We start from the raw sequence: 22112 nt of genomic DNA, 5'->3' as shown, positions 1-22112 counted from the left end.
TTGAACAAGTTGATTCTGTTCATGTTATGTGATAGTGTAGCTTGTGGAACTTGTTCAGCACGACTGATGTTTTGATGTGCTTTGCATAACTGGTAGTTTGCTAGCTGTTTTTCTACTATGGTTCTCTAATGTGGTGACAGAATGTTTTAGCCAAAAATTTGCCAAAGGGGGAGATTGTAGATGTTTTGATTGGCTGCATTTTGTGGTAAAACATTCATGTGTATTCTGTTGTCTTGACTAAGGTCATGACATGTGGTGTGTAGTGTTAAAGGTTATGCAGGTTCTGGTTGTGTAAGCTAATACATGCTGTGAGTTGGATGTCATGCTCGACGTCATGACATTAGTGTTTGACAGCAGTAGCTGCTACATTTTCTAGTCTATTTCTATTATGTTTCCTTATTTATCTCAGTCTTTATTTTGGGAAACTAAAGATTGTGCTGATTGTACATCAGTAATAGAACAAATCATGGGCTGTCTTTTTGGCACCCTGATATGTGAGAAGCAGAGAATTGAAGTGAAGAATACTGTTTGCTGTGATTTATGCAGAACAGGTACAACATCAAGATGTTCTATGGAATGTCACGACATGCTCTGTGACATCAGTATTTGACAGCAGTTACTGTTATATTTAGCTGTCACGCGCCTGCTGAGCTGGAATATAAAGATTCAGTAAGTACTCAAAAGATGCAGAATATTCTATGGAATATTATGCAATCCTATGTGGCGCAGGTTTAAAGGTCAAGAGAATCAAGATTAGAATATTCGAGAATTATGCAGTTTCTAATTATGAAGATAAATTAGGAAACTTATGATTGAAGATCTTGTTTTTAGCAGAAAGTTTTCTGTGATTTGTAACAGCAAATAATGTTGTGATTGTAAGCCCAAGTCCAGTTGGGAATAGGTTATAAATAGGAAACTTTGTAACCTAGTTTTATGAAGCTAGCCGAGTATTGACAAGATGTAGTTTTTAGGGTTAGCCGTGTAAGTGAACCTCCCGGTTTGTGGGAAGGTCACTGATTTGTGCCTCGAAGCCTGTAGGTAAGAGGTTTGTTTTATTCACTCAGAAGTTGTAAAGCAATGAGTGGAGTTGTGTGCTTGGAGGAAGCTTTGAAGCAACTCTAAGATATGTTTATTTGTGTGCTTTGATTGTTGGTGATTAAGCTGTCGATGCAGTGGCTGAGTTGTTGACTGCTAGACATCATTGCTATGATTGGGAGTGGAATGGAGATATTCCATATCTAGGGAGAACCTAGGTAGAGGGGTCATTGGGTAGTGATTAAGTGAGGAGTTGTAAACTGGGAGTTTAGCTCTGAATTGATACTGCTAATAGTGGACTTCATCCCTGGCTTGGTATGCCCCCAGAGTAGGTTGATTGAACCGAACTGGGTGAACAATTCTGTTGTGTTGTTTATGTTTCTGCATTGTTTAATTGTAAGTTCAGTTTGGATGTCATAACATCGTGCATGACATCAGTGTGTGATTTAATGACTGTGCTAACACAGAATCTCTGCTGAGCAGATCTGTTAATGGTAACTGAACTGATATGGGATCCCAACACTTCCAGACTTCTGGATGTTAGAAGTAATAAAAAATTGGGGGATCTGTATGTACTGCCTCAGCTAAGCTGATGACAGACCAGATGTCACGACATCGTATATGACATCTGGGTTCTGTCTTACCAGAATTTCAGCCTAGATTATACTACTCGGTTAAATTAATTCCGGTCTACTATTATTAACTCCCTGTTTCTGTCATACTAAAAAGTGCTACTCTATTACTTTTTTAAAAAAATTATCCTGTTACTGTCAAATGATTATCGGCACTGCTATTTCCAAAAATTCACTTTGTTACTCATTCATTCATCTGCTAAATTCACTACTTATGCCATTTATATTACTATATGTTATTAGTGCTAATAGTTGCTACTGTTATCAAATAAAAATACATTCTAAAAAATATACACTATAAACTTTGTGGCCCCCACCCCTTATAGGTGAGATGACCCCCCTCCCTTCACTAGCTCAGGGACATTCGTCCCTTTTTTTTTCTTTCAACAGGGCTGGGGCGCCCACCCCTTGTCCATGGGGCCCCTTCCCTCACACTATTTTATTTTTTTTCGTTTTCTTTTAACTGGGGGTGCCCACCCCTTGTCCATGGGCCCCCCGTCCCATAACTTTCCTTCTTTTTCTCAGATGCAATTTCCCCTTACGTTATCAGTTCAATTCAGAAAATTATCATCACAACAACATCCCAGATTAATTTTCAATTCACAAAAACAACATTGATTATAATTTCCCTTCAATCAAATAATCACAGAAATACAAACAACCAATAGTGGCAACAAGCAGAGTTTTGCAAACATAATCCCAACACAGTAATACACATTTGTTCATACATATCAGAAAAATTTCAATCGACACACAGAGATAATAAAATTCCCCAAATCCACATACAATCTATCATGTTCCCGTTTATTGAGCAAGAACCTCACCCTTACCTTTGGAATGAAGGTAGCTCTAATTAACGTTCCGATCGAAATCCCCGAGATTGTCCCGCTATGCAAATTGATCGTGTTCTCTGTTTCTCCTATTTCCTCTTCTCTGCAACTCTTCTATTTTCTCAATGTTATGCTACTTAGTTTATTTGGAAACCTAGGGTAATAACCTCAAGTGCCCCACGATTTCTAACTTGGGCCAAATCAAAACACACAGAGTGTACTCAGCCCAATTAATTTAATTAACGCATACCCCCTTCTAGCTCTTAACTCTAAATGTTCGGTCTAATCTTAATTACTCGGAAAATTCCCAAAATGCTAGATATTAACGTATTAATATTTCTAATACTAAAAATATTAAAATTCTCGATTAAATATTGATTCGCTATCCCTAACCAATACCGACTAAATCGTCCCAAAACGCGAAAATTTCAATAAATATCACAAATGACTAAATTAAGCAAATAATCATTTTTCCGTGCGTTACACTTGTCAGTTGCAAAAGGCGAGACGGGTTCTCCCCTCACGCGAGGAGTGGGGGAGCAGTTGATGACGTGTCCATGGGTGAGGAGCATGTGGGAAACATGCTCTTTACCGACCCTAATGGATTGGGCCATCACTTTGGGTCGTCCTTGACATGTGTGTGGATTGGGTCGTGCCCGACATTGGTCAGCCGCGGGCTCAGTCCATAATAGGAGCCCCCGAAGTCGCTGCTTCTAAACAAAGGAGTAATGACTTAGAGTCAGCTTGTGTGTCGAGGAGGAGAAATGGACTCTGCACGAGGCGAGCGTACGACCAAGCTCGCTGAGGTGAGCTCTCGTTGTCGTAGACGTTGCCCGCCGAGGACATCTCATGTTAGTGAGTTTGTGAACGCGAGGAGGATGTTTTACCTGTAACTTGTTAGATTTTGCTTACGAAGAAGACATGTTGTGCCAAGACTGCGATCGACAGTTTCACTTGGTCCGGAAATTTTTTCCAATGTCACCAGGGTCCGATACACGCACAAGCTCATTGTTGGAGGCATTGTGAACCACATCGAGGAGACAGCTTTCGTGGGTGACAGTTCTGCTTAGGGATGGCAACGAAGCGGGTCGGGACGGTTATTACCTCCCCCAAACCTGAATCCCCAAACAATCCACATTCCCCGCCCCAAACCCAAACAATGATGGAGAATTAAAACTCAAACCCGACCCAAACGAGTTTGGGTATCCCCGCCCCACCACCATCCATTTAGTGAAATCAATTTTTTTAAATAGAAATACTTATTTTTTTCCAAAATTAAATTACTTTATGAATAACAAAATGAAACGATTATAAAAAAAATTCATACATACATTTCAAATATTTTAAATAATAAATACAAATCAAAATATAAAAACTTTGGCCACGTATTTAATATTCTAAATTATCAAAATATATATATATATATATATATATATATATATATATATATATATAATAATATATACAATAACATAAACGAGGCGGGTTCGGGGTGGGGGTAACACCCCATTTCTACCCGGCAATTATTCAAGAATCAGAGTTTTAAAATTTCTCGACAAACAAATGGGGAGTCACATATTCACTTAAAATAAATCACTTCATCGCATTTAGCGGATACATAGCACTTCTTTAATTCAATCAAACAATTGCTCAACATATAATACTTTTAAACAGAATAATTTCTTTTATGAAAACATGGCGGAATCATAGTTCTCAATCTTTAAATCAATAACATCTTATTCAGCTAAGACAAAACAATAAACAACAACATCATAACATCATAAATCGTTCCCCCGAGTGCTACGTATCAGAGCGACAACCGACTCGATTAACGGCAACTAAATCTTCATACTTGAATACCTGCACGTTACCAATATAAAGGCAACGGCGAACAAGAGAAAAGGGTGAGATATCAAATCATATAAGTGAGCGCATGATAAATTGTATATTAGGATTCAGACATATATAGATATTACATCGCAAGTATTAACATTGCTATACACTTCATGCTTTCACTAACTCACATATCTCACATACTTTTCGTCTTACTACAAGTCACTACACGTCATATTCACATCAATTATAAATATATCTCATTCATTTACTTTGCAAGCCAATTCACGATACATCACATGTATGAATCACAATTCTAGTCCTAAAACATCACCGCATATAAGTCATACATATAGTCACAAAACATTACATATAAGTCACACATCTAGTCACAAAACATCACATATAATTCACATAAGACATGTTCAGTTAATCGCATTTCCAAGTATTGATATCCTCATACTATTCATAGAATCATCAATTCACATTTTCACATACATTCATCATTTAACAAGTCACGAAATACAATCACGGTATAGTCACAAAACGTCACAACTATAAATCACATATGACACATGGGACATGACTCATGTATATGCATGTGGTACCAATCGGAGCTTCAGCCCCCGTCACCAATTTCCCGAATCTGAGGCATAAGGCATAAGCCTTCGTCACTAATTTGCCAATCCAGGCCGTCACAGAGTATGCATATGAAATGTGACTCGACAAACAAGACATACACAACATACTCATCACAATCACACATCATCACTAGGCATGCGCCCACGTCACTTATAATTACCAATTATTAGAGGTAATTCAACGTCACAATTAATCATTCATCTTCACTTAGTCACAAAATTATCATCACAAATATATACAACATCACATATTATCAATCATCACAAATACACACTTCATCAGGACTATCACAACTATCGTCGTAATCGACTAAACTAACGACAACTCGCTAGGGTTCGTGCCATAAGGCTAATCACATATGATGCACATTGATAAATATATTGGCAATCACAAAATTATTCGCAACAAAGGCATTTAAATCGAAATCACAATTTTCGGTCGGTTCGTAGAGTAATCTCAACATGCTAATTTATCAAGTAAACCGAATCAACTTCCAATTAACATTTAACTAAATTAGATATCATGTTAAGTATCAAAACGACAACGTCATGCTTCGGTATATCACAACAATTCGATTCATTAAGTCAATTCAAATTAGTCTCATAATCCTCTATAAATTAGTCTTCTAATTAACTCACTAATCCACTATCAACTAACCAAAATTATTCACAAAGCATACTTCAATTAATTGTGCAAATTTCTTATTGCTGCCGGTTATCTAATTTTCGGTCATATTCTTAATATTCACGACTTTATGAGTCTTCGGGTTACACTTTCAAGTCACCAAAAACACAACTCAACCGGTTAATTCAGATACAATTCTATCATTTACCGGTTATTCGATTCATTCGGTTAAATTCTCAAGATATCGTAATTTACCGATAAACTGAATAGTTAATCTAAGTTCAAGTTTATTCCAATTAAATAGGTTTATTGGACATTAATTCAATCATTAATTAATCGACCGATTAATATCACAATTCCGACAAAATAACACCACCACGTTAATGTACTAATTAAACTTAGCTACCACGTCAATTTTCATCAAATTCCTGACAACTAATTATACCTCATAATTCGGCTATTTCGATCAAATGGGTCTGTTTTGCATCATATAATTTCTAGTGAGTAAACTTATATACCTTATATACCTTATAATTTCTACTTATAATTTCTACTGACTAAACTTATATAATTCCAAAACGTGATTCTTTGATAAAATATTTTATTTAACTTATTAACTAAACTTATATACCTTATGTATGCATAGAACAATGAACACGAACAGTAGCAATGTACATAATACCAAATGAAAGGAAATGAAATGAATATGGACACATGCCCTTGCCGCCCATCATTCCAAAGGACCAGCCGACCGTCAGCATCACGTTCCAAGGATGCCGTCCGTTAGGCATCAAAGACGCCCGTACCCTTTGTTTCTCATTTCCTCAGTTATTTCAAATACATGCATCAATTTGAAACAATAACAGCAAAGGATTCAACATAGCAACTCAAAATCATTTATTCATGGTACAAATTCATAATTTCCAACAACAAATAACACAACAAATGCAATAAATTTATACACCCAATTCCCCACATACAATTGTTCATGAGCCCCATTATAGGAAGAGAACCACACCCTTACCTTATCAATTGAAGCAATTCAATGGGTCTCCGATTGCATTTTCGATTGGGCACCATGAATGGAAATCTTCAAGCTCATTCCTCTTCTCCAAGACTTGCCTAAACCCAATCAAAACGGGTTATCCCCTGTCAACTTTGGGGCGGGGCGAATGGATACCCGTGGTACGGATTTTGTTGCCATGTTCGATTCTGCTTATGTTCGGGCTGAGCATCTGAGTCTACTCGCGAGTTATCATCCTGTCCGTGAATTCGCGTCAAACTAGCTCGTGAGGAACTCGAGTGATATAAGATAATAATTTTAAAATCAAATAAGTCCTTAAATTTAAACACTTCTAACATAAAAAAGTTTAGCTTTTTCATTTTTAGAATGATATTTTTAATTATTTTGGCGACCTTGAAATAGAAATAATACGGGTAGTAGTAGTAGTGGAGCACAAGCCCATGTCATGGGCATGGGTCCAAGACCACAACTAAATATCCACGTGGGAATCCAAACCCACCACAAACGTTACATTCAAAATCAAACATAAATATTTAATTGAAAAAGACAAGATTTGAGAGTTAGCTCAAATCATCTCAAATGTTAATCATTTTTAGAATATAATCAATCTCAAGAGGACCCTATGGCACCTTTTATTAACAAAAATATTGATGTGACCTTAGAGCTAATGCAAGAATACATATCACCTTTTTATGTAGGGCTAGCCACCATATCCTTTTGTTTACTCAAATTTTAAAAAAATATAGACTTTATTGCAAATGCCATGGAGGTTTCTATCTCAACCATCTAATTTGATTTTGCTACTATGTAATTTAAGTTGTTTGATCTTAAATCAATGTGTGCGAATTCTAAATTTAATCATCTAGATCGAAGCAATTCATGTATTGTATCCGTTTACATAGAATTTTTCTATAACTTTAAATGAACTCTGCTAGTATACGATAAAATTGATCTCTAGAATTAATCGATCCTAAAATTAGATACTGAATTTTCAAAAATAATTACATTCATATATCTTAATAACACACTGTACAAGAATTAACATTCTATATACTAATTCAATTAGGTGTTAATGGTGTCACACTAATTGGGAGTTTCTTTTTCATCTTTACTGTTGGAAAGTAAATAATTTCATCCCTCTCAGCAACCCATCTGCAAATTAAGTACATTTATTCATTTACAAAACCAGTTCATAAAATTAAACTTTTTAAACTTATTCTAAACAAGTGATTAGTTTACCTGTAAGTTGTAACTAGATGGTGAAGAAAAATAGAGAGCTCTAGCCTAGAGAGTTCTATCCCTGGACATAATCTTTGTCCACCACCAAATGGTGTAAAACAATTGTTTCTATTCCCACCTTCAATTTTCTGCACTCAAAAATATATAATTACTTCGATTTTTTAATAAAGCCGTGTTTTAAATTGCAGCCGAATCTTAAATTTCTTTAAGTTATTCAAATGTTTGAGTCTGCAACTGCAATTTAAAACGAGTATAAGTTACTAACCTCCCATCTCCATGGATCAAATTCAAAAGGCTTTTCGTAGTTGATGTCATCTAAATGAACTGATGTAAGAGAAGCCACAACACACCAATCCTTAGGAATTAGGTATCCTGCATATTTTTCAAAGTAATGAAACCTCATCAAATATATTTTTCTTAGTGCAAATCTTTAGAATTTGAGTCACTTCAAAAAATAAATAAAAACTAACCTTTAATATCTACATCTTTGATAGATTTTCTCCAAATAGCATTCACAATATTTGACATTCTAAGAGTTTCATTGATTACCTGGATAAACGAAGAAAAAGGTAATGCTTTGTTATTTTTTTTATAATGTATTAATTAGCAAAACTTGATTTGCTTCTGAGTTAGATAGAGATAATGCAAAGTCTCACATTTTGAGTGAATTGCAGTGACAAGTAATCAGTCCATGCATAATCATCGGAACAATTCTTGTTTCTCTTTAATTCCATGTTCTCTTCCTGCAGTATTATTTATGAGAGTTTTTTTAATAAAAAAGAAAGTGAAAAAAAGTAATAGAAAAACGTGAGTAAATGGGAAAAGCAGTGGTTGAGTTAAGTGGTAGGAATTAAATAGGTGGTCAGTGAATTGAATTGATATGGTACGGTAAGGAAACATACACCCCCTCATATGCGCACATCACATCACATCACTCGTGCATATGGTGCCCCGTACCACAAATCTTACGTTACTTTATGGATTCCATTCATTCTGTACGGACGACACTGTTTATGTATGAACGACAATGATTATATACGGACGACTACTATTTATGTACGAACGGAATACAGTAGTCATCAAATTTAGTTAGTGCAATGTAAAAATTTGGTTAACACAGTAATGAAATTGGTTAATGCAATATTCAGGTATTAAAAATAATTTTTAGCAATCACCAAACTTGATTAATGAAGTGTAAAAACTTGATTAAAGAAGTAATAAAGTTGGTTGATGCAACATTCAGGTATTAAAAATAATTTTTAACAGTCATCAAACTTGGTTAATGCAGTGTAAAAATTTGGTTAATGCAGTAATGAAGTTGGTTAATGCACGTCCAGGTATTAAAAATAAATGTCAGTACATGAATAGTATTCGTCCGTACATGAATAGTGTCGTCCGTACATGAACAGTGTCGTCCGTTCATATAGGGTGTAGGACTATAGGTAATGACGTAAGAATAGCATTTCTGAAACATAAAATATGATAGTACTTCAATGAGTAAGAAACTTACCAGTAATTTGGATAGAGCAAGAGGAGAGTCACTAAGAAACTTGACAGCCATGGTCATAGCAGTAGGAAGAGTTTCTTCACCAGGAATCATCATCTCAATTATATTCTCACTCATTTTCTTCAACTCACCTTTATTATCTTCTAAAAGTACATCCACTACATCATTTGCCACACAATCCCTATGTTTATTATCATTCCTTTCCTCTATTATCCTTTGAACTATCTTCATCATTCTCTCCTTGGCCTGCATCCACAATCAAATTGTCTCGAACAATTTATCAGTAATATAGATTAGATACATTGATTATTTAATTTATTTAATAAGTAAAGTTTTTTTTATGATAAGAACTAATTATATTAATTTTGAGTTGGGGGATTATTATCACCTTCAAGGATTTGTATAGTCTTGTTCCAGGAAACTTGATGGGCAAGCAAATTAAGCCTTTGATGAACTCTTCAAATTCTCTCTTCAATATGGATAAATCTTCACCGGGATCAATGCTCATTAGAACTTTCACCAAAATAGTAAAAGTAATCTGTTAAATATATATGTCCAAGAAAGAAACATAAGAAAAATTGTTAGTATCTCAGTATATTGGTTATCATCTCAAATTTTTAAAAAAGAGAATATTTTGTTCGCATCGTTTCTTAAGAGTAAATTATGATCTATCGTTGCTCTAAGCTTTACAACACTTTGTTGGTCAGCTAAACATTAGAGTATCTTCTTCTCAAAACCTTCTTTAAGTTTTCAAGACACTTTATTTAAGCCACAGTTTAGTTGTGACCAACAATTTATGAGTTTTTATTTAACTATCATTTAACCATGTTAAATTAGTTTTTATTTAAATATGGTTTAACCATGTTAAATTTTGGACCTTCTGCGGTTAAAGTCGTCTCAAGTTTTTAGAAGCTTATTAATAGCAGACAGGTTAATCATGACAAAATAAATAAAGACTATATATACACACATTTCAACGTAACAAAAATTTTACGAGACTTTATTTAATCACAATTTAACTGTGACAAATTTTGAGTTATGCATAGTTATTCTTTCTCGTTTAAAAGATGGTGCAGATTCAAAGCTGCTGACTTTAGGGTAAACTTTAATGAAAAGTTGATGAAATAAAGACATGTATGGTACAGAAAGGAAGAAAATCAGCGTGAAAAATGATTTTCCAACACCATCATTTTTTATAGTAAAGAGATACTAAAAAGGAAGTAGAAAGGGAAAAAGGACAAAGAAAGTTAAAAACAATAGAAAGAAAAAAAAAAGATTTAATTAATATAGTAAAGAGAAAATACCTTTTTAACTTGATCTTGAACATATATTGGTTGATGATGGGTCCAAGTAGCCAAACATTGTTTAACAGATTGCTGAATATCTTTTGTGATTCGAGCTTTGAATTGTGGAGAACGAAGAAAACCTCCAAGAAGTGAATGAAGTTTCCTATGCATGTTCCCATTCATTTGAAGTATTGAGTTTTCTCCCATTAATTCTCTAATTGATTTTGGATAAGCAGGAATGAAAATGTTGCCTTGATTTTGTAGAATCACTTTGTTTATCTCTGGATCGGTTGACACAATCACACCACTCCCTAATATGCTTGTCTTAAACACATTACCATATCTGAAACCATAACACACATTATCATTTCTAGTGAAAAAAATTAGTAATTATTTTGGGCTGTTCGCCAGGCCTATATTGAAAGGCCCAACTACAAGTATCGCAAGGAAAGACACACGGGGACATGTGCCGTTTGCGAGGCCTATAGTGAAAGGCCCAACTACAAGTATCGCAAGGAAAGACACATGGAGATATGGGTCGTTCGCCAGGCCTATAGTGAAAGGCCTGACTACAAGTATTGCAAGGAAAGACACATGGAGACATGTGATTCCGGCCTCTGACACATTTCCCATTGTTAGATCTGATTGGACGGTCACATGTGTAATACGCAACATCTTAGGGAGACGGTTTAACCATCTGCACTATATAAAGCGCTAGTTGTGCCATTTGAGTATATATTCCTCTCATTTCTTTAAGCAACTTGTTAATTAAGTACTTTAACTTTATGGTGATAATTATACTATGTTAATTTAACTAACCTTTTTTTTCTTCTAATATAGTATATGTGTGTGTGGACCACTTTGAAAGACAAAATTATCAGCCACACATGGTGACCAATAAAATTAATATACGAATATTGTAAAGGACCACACTATACTACTTTCTAAAGTTGTGCTTTCACAAAGAATAGACTAGAAGAAGAATAGGGAAGATAGACAATAGTAACTTTTACTTTTATTTTTCATCTAAATAGTAAATGAGTATAGATGGTGGATATTCCTATAAAAGAATCATAAACATATCTTTCTAAATAAATTGACCATTGATAGTTCTTGTCACTTGGGAAATCATTTGTGCTCATCAAATGATGTAATGTTTCAACTTCCAACCGTCTTTTTAGACAAGAATAAAAAATGAAGAAAAAGAAATGTTGGTTGAACATGCATGATCATATAATAGAAAGAAAAAAAAAAATGATAGTATCTTACAAAGACTTGCGTTTTTCCATGAAGCTAAGAGGATTAGAGGTGTATCCACAAGCAATGAAATCAAGAGTCTCTCCTAGTAAAGGCCAACCTTTGTTTCCTTTTGGAACTTTTCCTTTCTTCTTGTTATTCTCCATCATCACTCTATTTTCTTTCTTCTTCATACATAAAATCCACCAAGATACTAAGAAAATACTCATAAAAGAACATAGTCCTATGATCCATCCCATATTAGCAAAGCCTCTTCTTTCCCTTTCTTATGATGAATTTGCTCAAACCCTAGTAATAGATTGTTTATTGTGGTGGCTTGATGAGTTCATGCACCTTGTGTTTTTTCTTTTTGAGAGAGATTAGAGAGAGGTGATGAATGTTTGATAAGGAAGAAACTTCTTTTTGTCGTTCCCTAGGGAGAGAATATAAATGAGAGTGGGGGGATACACAAATTGAGGGAGATTGTGAAGATCTAAGGATTAAAGCAATCATTTAATGTATGGCCTTATTGGGTTCACCTAATCAACCCCAATGGTTTATTTTGTCTTCACTCATTTTATATGGAGTTCTTCCCCATATGTCTAACCCCACCCCCCATGCCATATACTATCGTCATCCATGTGAAATTATTTTTTCTTGGATTAAATTTGTTCTAGTTTTAAGTTCTTAAAAATTTAATTTAAATCTACTTTTGATTTCTCTAGATTCGGTGGCTTTAAACTTAGAATTTTTCAATTTATCCCTTGAATCTCTTAGCTATATGACGAAATTTCATTTATTTATGTCTACTTTTTTTCGTAGATGTACTTTTGGAAATATTTTTTTAAAAAATTTTAGTTTTTTCTGTAGGTGCATATACGAAAGCGCTAAGGTTTTAAAAATAGAGTGTTTCATAAATGTACCTATGAAATATTATGTTACATTTTAAATCAATTATGTTTCACTCCAAACCTCAATTTTTATAACAAAAATGAAACATTAAATTATAGTAAATCAAAGTAGTGCAATTGTAGTTGATTTGAAAAAATAACAGAATGTTCCGTAGGTACATCTACAGAACACTCTATTTTCAAAACCTTCCATAGATGTAGCTACGTAAGATTTTATGAACTTAATTAATTTGGAATTTTCCCAAATTTCACTATGTTTTAACGCTTCCGTAGATGTACCTACGAAAAAAAATTAAATTATAACGGAAGCAAACAGAGAGCCAAGTTTGACAACTTGCATGGTGGGTGAGAAATCTATGGGGTGAGGTTAGAGATTCTCTTAAACTTTTGATCTCATTATTTTAAAACTCAATTTTTATATCCTTCTATTTTTTTTAATTTTTCTCCACTTTTGTACATGTGACATTCTTATTTAATATATCACTTGGCAGTATAACGCCAAATAAGCAATTATGTTTTTTAAAAACTAAAATAAAATGATTTATTAATTTTTTAATATAATTTCAAAACATTTAAATAAATTATTTAATACTTTAAATACTCCTAAAAAAATTCTAGATTCTACGCTTCTCTTCTTCCTTCTAAATTGTGCTTCGAAACCTTAGAATTCAAAATTTTGCCACGCTCGTCTTCTTCCTTGCAATATTTGTCATTTTCTTAAAGCAAATTAAAGAAGATTCGATCATCCTTGTTAATCAAGTTGTTTCAACACTCAATTTCCACCACAGGAAACGAAACTTGTCCTTTTAGGTACAAATGCAATATAGATGTTTCATTGATTACGATATGGGATGATGTGAACACAGGTCGTCATTTCTTTGGTTGTGGGATGTGTAAGGTAGATTTTTACTTCTGCAGAATTTGATGTAGTATTGTTTTACCTGTGTCACATTTTTTCAATTGATTAATCTTCTTTCATTTTCACTGATATTTCTAACGTCAAGGCTATAACAAATGTAGTCGTTTTGTTTGGTTGGATGAAGAAATGAATCATAGGGCAAAGGAATTAAGTTTCTCGTTACTACAGAGTTTAAATAAAGAGAAGTAAAAAGTTAATGATAAAAAAGTATAATATGAAGAAATGAATATGAAGATAAAGTTATCGAAGAAGCAATTGAAATTCAACTGGATGATTACTTTCATTATGTTGTTTGTATTAGTTGCTTCAATACTAATGAAATATGTGTTTAATTGATTAGGTCTTATGTGATGTTTAGGTAATTATGTTGTAACAAGTAATTAAGTGATGTTGTGTCTGGAGGTGAGAAAAATACACAAGAATGAGGTTGAATTGTGTATTTGATAACTATTGCCTTTTTCAAAATAACAGCTTCTGAGTCTGATCAAGTTCAAATTCTAAGCTAGAGTATGCAACAGCGGAATAATTTAAAGTGCAGAAACAATAAGTAAATCACACACAATAATTATCATGGTTCCTCTATAACCATAGTAGCCCAGTCCTTCCCACGCAAGAGTTTTTCACTATGATCAAAACCTGATTACAATTTTCTTAGACACATCAATCCAAGACTTTCTGCTCAATCACTCTAAAAGAGATTTTCTTTCCTAAATTAGTTGTTTAGGACTTCCTACTTAATAACACTAGAAAGAGGCTTCTTTACCTAAACCAACTATTCAGGATTTCCTTTCTCAATCACAATTGAAAGAGATTCTCTTGCATAAACTCAGGGGTGTTCGTGGTGTGGTTTTGGACGGTTTTGATGCTAAATATCATCTGAACCACAAGAGAAAAAAACATGTGGTTCGGTTGGCTTTCAAAAATAAAATCAAACCAAACTAAATCAAACTAATGTCATTTGGGTTGATTCGGTTGGTTCTTTTTTTACACAAAATTTATTGAGTCATACATACACACACAGAGGAAAATATAATTTTGTGTTTAATCGTTCATACATTACCATAAGAAAGTTTATAATTGTCAAAATAAATGTATGATTTGATACATAAAAATGGATCCATGTGTTAGGCGATCAATGTTGAGGCAAATGAGTTGTATTGCATACTCTAGGTCTCCTTCTTACACTACTACAAAAAACACATATAACAACGGCTGTGAAAGACCTAAAATAATAGTTGATGGTCCGTTGTTACATAGTGTGTGGTTGTAAGTGGGTTATTTATAATCACGGTATATTTCTCGTGGTAGTAAACTGGATAGGACGCTCATACAACCACAATTGTATTAAACAATCGTTGTTGTATGTCTTTTAATAAAATATAAAATGCAACAGTAAAACAAGAACAACAACAAAAACAACAACAAGAACATCAAAAACAACAACAACAAGAACAAGAACAACAACAACAATAACAACAAGAAGAAGAATAATGAGAACAACAAGAATAACAAGGACAACAAAAAGAACAACAACAAAAACAACAAAAAGAACAACAACAACATGATAAATAAATAAAATCGTTAAACATTATATCTCAACATCAACAATAAGAACAACCAAAAAACAAAATCAATAAAATCGTTAAACATTAAAGATTTTACCTGACACAACAAGAACTAACGTTGCTATCTTGAATCCATGTTTTCCTTGTCTCATTTAAGTTGGAGAAGAGATGATAGGGTTCTGAAATTTGTTAATGAGAGAAATGATGTTTTCGAGCTTGGTTTAGTGGAGAAATAGAGTCTCGTAAATGGAAGATGACGTTTGGAGGTAGAAGACGAAGTTCGTTTAACTTTGTCAAGGAAAAAAAGAATGAACAAAGAGCGTGTTATATATATATATATATATATATATATATATATATATATATATATATATATATATATATATATATATATATATATATATATATATATATATATATATATATATATATATATGAAAAACAAGATTGGGTGACTTTTCACCACGATTGGAATTCCAACCATTGTGAAAAGTGTCTTAAAAATAAATAAAAAACAAAATTGTAGGTGTTAGGATTCGAACCCATGACCCTGAGTGACTTCTTATTACGGTTGGAAGTTCCAACTGTGGTAAAAATTAATTTAAAAATAAATAAAAAAATAAAACTCTAGTTGCTAGGATTTGAACTCATAACCATGCGCCATTTTTTACCACACTCGAAAATTCTAAACATGGTAAAAATTGGCTTAAAATAAATAAAAAACAAAAGTGTAGGTGTTATGATTCAAACTCATGACCAAGTGTCATTTTTCATCACAGTTGGAACTTTTAATTGTGGTGAAAAGTGATTTAAAAATGAAAACAAAATGAGAGCACCTAATTGAATATATTCTACCATGGTGGATTGAATACTTTAACCGAGGTGAAATGGTGTTACGAAAGATAATATTTGTAGTAGTGTTACAATCTAGAAAATTATATTAGTACACACATGATTTAAAAAAAAAGAATAAGCAACAAAATGAGGTTATACAATCTTATTTATGTATATAAGTTCATTTTTTTTATCTAAGTTCATCTAGTTTACGTTTCATATTTGAAAATTTTAACCGTTTAAGGCTCGTATGCACACAAAGTATATTATCGTACTATGTTTTTGCACTGCAACTAGGGGTGGCAAACAGATTTTTCCGTCCCACAAAACCCCCAAAAAATGGGGCAGACATTTTGTAGGGCCTGGGCTTAAAACTTTGACCCGCCATGCAAAAAACAATGAAGGCGGAGCAGAGCGGGCCCGCGGGCATTACACATTTTTAGCCTAAAAATTGCAAAAACTTATTTTATTGTCTGCCCTTATAAAAGACCGCCAAAAATGGGGTAGGATTGGACGGGAATATTAGAGGGTGCAGGCCTAAAACCTTGGTCTGCCTTGAGAAAAAGTGCACACAAAACGGGCATGTCTGGTTGGTTGTGAATAATTCCGGGTCTTGGTGATTTATGAGATGCATTGGGTGGTTTGGTGATAATATGTGGGTAGTGTTGGATTAAGGTAATATTGAAAGTTATTCTAATTTTAATAATTTAATTGGAAATTATTTGGATTTATGAATAATTGTTTGAATTATTTTAATAATTAAAATTGGATGATATTAGTAGAGATAATGAGGGCAAGATGGTCATTGCATATCGTTTAGCGAGGGTAAGGAAGGAAGACCATAATAGGGGTCTAAGGGTTATTCTAGTAAAAAGAAAGAAGTACATAGAAGAATCATATTTTTGGAACGATGGTACATTGGAGAAGAGGAAAAAGAGTGAGAACAGAAGCTAGGGCTTCGGGGATATTTCCATAAATAAGAGGAGAAAAGCTCAAGCTTGGGAACCATCAATCTAAAGTAAGGGTGTGGTTCCAACTTTCTAAAGGGATTATATAATGGTTGGTATGTGGGGATTTGATTGTCATGGTTATTGCATGATTTTGTTCATGGAATTATTTATGAGTATGTGTGAATCCCTATATGATGAATTGTTGATACGTTGTAGTTTGGAGAAATCAAATTGATTTATGAACCATAATTAAAGCGGTGTTTGTGTAATTGTTGTGTTGTATCTGTGGTTTGTGATTTGAGCGTATTCTGATACTTTCGAGTTGTGGTTTTGGATGTAGGTTCGTTCTGATATGTACGTGATCGTCATGGTTGATGATTGCATAGTGAATTGTGTAATGTTGCTGTTAAAATTATACATTTGATGGAATTGTTGATGGTGAATGTGGTGTTGATATGTGTGGTTGTGAGTCAGCGTCAGAATTGAGTTATGGGTGTTTTCGGTGAAAAATATTTGGGGTTTGAAACTTTTAAAAAGTGATGATTTCGTATTAAAATATAAGGTAAATGATTTGTACGAAACATTGGGTTTTGGGATGGATTAAAGTGATTTTTTAGTTTGGAAAAAGTTGCAGAAAAGTGCTTCTGTCAGTGATGTAACCGATTACATGATTGAGGTAACCGGTTACATTGAAAACGTGTTTTTGGGCAATTTTGGGTAATGTAACCGGTTACATAATTTAGGTAACTGGTTACATCGAAGAAAAATGGGATATTTTTGCTTCTGGAACTGATGTCACCGGTTACATGAATGATGTAACCCATTACATCGGTGTGTCAAAAAATTTCGTAAAACTTTGAAATTTTGTAACTTTTTATTCGGGTGTCTGTTTGATGCGTTGTTCAAACCTGTGGAAAGCTAATAAAGTGTAATTTCATGTAAAAATAGTTTCATGTTTCTGGAAAAAAATCTAGTCAGTGTGTAATGAGGTTTTGTTGTGTCAGTATATGATGTCGGTGTTTGCTTTTTCGTGAAACATCAAAAATCCATAACTTTTTACTCAGATGTCTGTATGACGCGCCGTTTGAACCTACGGAAAAATAAAAATATTTTTTTAATCAAGAAAATTAGTTTCAAATACAGTGGGTAATTTTCTATTGGTGTTTGACGCTCTTTCATGCGGGATTTTACATGTTAAGCTGAGATGTATATATGTTGTTATGTGTGATGATGTTGTATTGTTGTCATAACGTAATGTTGTGTTGTTGATATGAAATATACTTGATGAATTGATAACATGCATATTGAATTATTATACCATGATGTTCTGTGGTTGTGATGATATATTACTATTATTGATTGTAACTTGATGAAGCGTTAATACGTGTGGAATTTGTGATAACTTGAATTGTATAATGTTCTTGTGTGATGGAGTAATTCGAGGGAGAATTACGGTGAGTATGAGACTCATGGGTTATCAATTAGGATCATGGTGTGCAGAATGTTATTATGTTTGTGTAACATTCTTGTGTGTTGGAGTAATTCGGAGGGGGAATTACGGTGATCAATAAGGATCGTAGTGTGCATAATATTATTATGCATGTGTTTGTGGTGTATCATGCATTCATATCATAACATGGAGATGAGCCTAGGTGGGAATCCATGATGGGTGCCTAGTCTCGTCCGAAATTTCGGGATAAAGTCGTGTTGAGATAACTCGTAGTTCGGGGGAACGCATAAAACTTATCTGTATTCAGGGCCGATCCTGACTTTATAGAGGCCCTGGGCAAATAATAGAAATTGAACCCCTAATAAAAAATTAGACAATTAATCTTGAATTTTTATTTTCTTTTTTTAGATTTTATTTTTTCTTTCGTTTTAGAAAGAAGAAGGTCATTGTGTCAGACTCAAAGAGAATGGTGGTGGTCGTCACCAGAGTTGGTGGCGGCGTTATGTGGTGGCTTACACGTGAGAGGCAAAAGTTTGACGGTGAATAATTAAAAGAGAGATATATACGTGGAAAGGTGAATGTGTATTATCATCGATGAAATCAAATCTAATTATTAAATATACAATTTCACAAAATTATATTTAATCATAAAAATTTAATAATAAATCATATGGTTGTATGATAAATTTTTAAATATTAATTATCAATAAAATTTAAAAATTATAAATAACATTAAAAATTAAAAAATAATTTTAAGTATTTCGATAGAGTCAGAAATAACATTAAGAGTCTCAAAATTTTATTAAAATTGATATAAAAATAAAGGGATTAAGTGTAAATTTTATAAATATTGCATCTATTTAGGTTAAGTGTAAAAAAAAACTTAACTTTAATAATTTAATTTACTATCAAAATAATTATATTGACTTAAAAAATAATACTGAAAGAAGTTTTAATTTATATGTGAAAGAATTTTTAATTTATATAAAATTGCTTACCGCTAGGCCAGAATTTCATTATGATGTAAATTTCGCAAAAGTAGTATTTAATATATATTATGCATTAATTTTTTTAATCGATTTTGAGGCCCCCGATTTTTTGAGGCCTTGGGTCGTAGAGCTGGTTGCCCTGGCCCAAAGTCGGCCCTGCCCGTATTGTTTGTGTTGGTACGACATGCATAATGTCGTGATGGGTGAATCACTTTGTATACATGCTTGAATTGCGAATTGTGCATAGTGAATTTGTGGAATGTTATTATGCGAAATAACGGTGTACTTGATTGTTGTGTTGTTTTGCATTACATATTTGTTACCATGATGGTTGATTTGCATGCTCGGTGTATGTATTACACGATAATCGTTGATATGTGTGACATGTGGAGTATATGACTATGCATGATGATCTTGCTATATACTTATTATTATACATTCTTTTATATTGTTGAGATATCTCACCCATTCTGTTTGAATGTTGCCTCCACGTGGGTAACGTGCAGATAATGAGGATTAGTCCGCTAGCGGAGTAGCTTGAAAGATGTTGATCTTCATGTTGCTTATGTCGAGTCGGGTCATGCTCTGATACGTAACATCGGGGAATGAATGCTTAGTTACTTTTGTTGTCTTTGTTGATTGTTTGGAGTCTTATGAACTCCGCATTATTTGAATAAATACGGATTATGCTGGATGCAAATTATTTTAATAACATTATGTGATTCTTTTCCGCTGCTAATGAATTGGAAGTTGAGAATTATGAAGTTTTGTTTTGAATCATCCGAAAATGTGTTATGTATCTATAAATAATTGAGCGGGTTTAATATGTTTGAAAGTGTGACATCCTAATTGTATGTTTAGTATTTTGAAAAATTTACTTTGATTTTATATTAATAAACATTAAGGAAATTACGGTGTTACACCAGTCCTGTTTTGCCACCCTTAACTGCAACATGATTTTGAACTTTAGGATAGATAGTCATTGATAATACCTTTATGACTTCAAGTAAATCGAAGCATTTGAAACTAAATTAGTTGTGGAGGAATTTATAGTTTTATTTAGTTAATTAGTTCCTTAAAATTATTTACAATTGTAAATATTTTATCATTTCTTATTATAACTCTTGTTTAATTTGTCATATTTTCTCAATATAATTTTTGTTTGGATTTAAAATTCTATTCTTGATTTATGTACTAAGTTCTTCTATATTTGCAACTCAAATTCTTATGTTTCAATTGACTTAAGAAGTCTTCACTATTGGAAATACCCAAATAAAGTCAACTAGAAATATAATGACTTTTCACTCTCTTTTTTTATGTTGAAGTGACTTTTGGACTCATCACACATCTACTTCATTATCACTTAACACAATATCATCCATCTTTAAAGGTGACATTAATAGGATTAATGAGTCTAATTTCATGTTACGTCATAGAGCATCATAGATTTCCTGGCACATTGGTTCGGGGTCCTCCAAATCTTCGTCAGTGCCATCCTCGCGGACTTATTGTTGTCGGATTTCTTCCACCTTTGTTTGCTATTCCTTATTTTGGTATCGCAATTTGTCCATGGGGTTAAGGACTCATTTTTATCTCATGATGGTACTAATCAAAACACTGTTACTAAGATCAACGATTAATGAACAAGAAGTTATTAATATTTGGCCTCGTAGTGGATATTAAATGTTCTTATTGAACTCGTTGAGAATCACGGTAACAACGCGCTAGAGGAAATGATGTGGGGTGTATTGTATTTTCGGGGTATGTCGTATACCATATGTGTTAATTAGGATATGAATGAGATGATCTTGGGTTCATGTTGAACCATCTATTTATAGACGCGTCTGTCATACCCCAATTTTTGACCCTAAGATCCTATACCATTCATATCCCAATCACTAATCAAGAGTTTCACTTGGAAGTTTTGTTTATGGTGTTGCACTCACCTCATCAATAAGAGGGACCATCAAGCACCAATGATTGTTTATCTTGTATGCATATTATACTAACCCAAATACCAAAAACATTGCTTTGTTTCTTTGTAGGCTTTTGTTTTGTAGGTACCAAGCCAAGACATGCAATAAACAAGGCATTTTTCAAGTTTTTGACTGATGAAATCGATTTCCTTACTGGGTAAACCGATTTCCCTGCAGCAATCTTCAACAAAATCACATTCTGGACAGCATGAAATCGATTTCCCTCCTGGGTAAATCGATTTCCCTAGTGTATTTTGCGCCAAATTCTCTTCTGGAACAGAGTGAAATCGATTTCACTCCTGGGGAAATCGATTTCCTTAAGGCGGAATTCAAAAAATATAAGGAGGGAAGCTTGACATCATTTTGGCACCTTTTTCTTTGATTATTTTTTATCATTTTACCAATTTTCCACCTCATCAAAATTAACCCCTTCATTAAACCCACTTAAACCCCATTTTACCACTTTTTACCATTTAATTGCCACTTTAATCACCAATTAAACACAAGCTAATTACCAAATGCAAAAAGACCAAATTACCACTACTCTTGCTCTCATCCTATAAATAGAGCCCACTACTCTCTCATTTCTCAAGCTTTGAGAGCCAAAAAACCCCTTGCAATTTCTCTCCT

The 22112-nt window shown here is 33.5% G+C and overlaps 1 protein-coding gene across 1 annotated transcript; it reads right to left on the bottom strand.

Annotated features, from left to right (window-relative positions):
* Window positions 1-7557: 7557 nt before the first annotated feature.
* On the bottom strand, window positions 7558-12455 carry LOC131640484 (3-epi-6-deoxocathasterone 23-monooxygenase CYP90C1-like). The gene is made up of 9 exons (XM_058910875.1): window positions 11922-12455; window positions 10671-10995; window positions 9755-9904; window positions 9370-9612; window positions 8516-8602; window positions 8330-8408; window positions 8125-8231; window positions 7860-7987; window positions 7558-7772 (listed from the first exon to the last, which is right to left on the bottom strand). The coding sequence occupies exons 1-9, from the start codon at window positions 12146-12148 to the stop codon at window positions 7679-7681; spliced, it is 1440 nt and encodes a 479-aa protein (XP_058766858.1). The 5' UTR covers window positions 12149-12455; the 3' UTR covers window positions 7558-7678.
* Window positions 12456-22112: the final 9657 nt, after the last annotated feature.

This window comes from Vicia villosa, linkage group LG1 (assembly GCF_029867415.1).
Source record: "Vicia villosa cultivar HV-30 ecotype Madison, WI linkage group LG1, Vvil1.0, whole genome shotgun sequence".
Taxonomy (NCBI): domain Eukaryota; kingdom Viridiplantae; phylum Streptophyta; class Magnoliopsida; order Fabales; family Fabaceae; genus Vicia; species Vicia villosa.
This window is presented reverse-complemented; position numbering and strand designations above follow the sequence as displayed.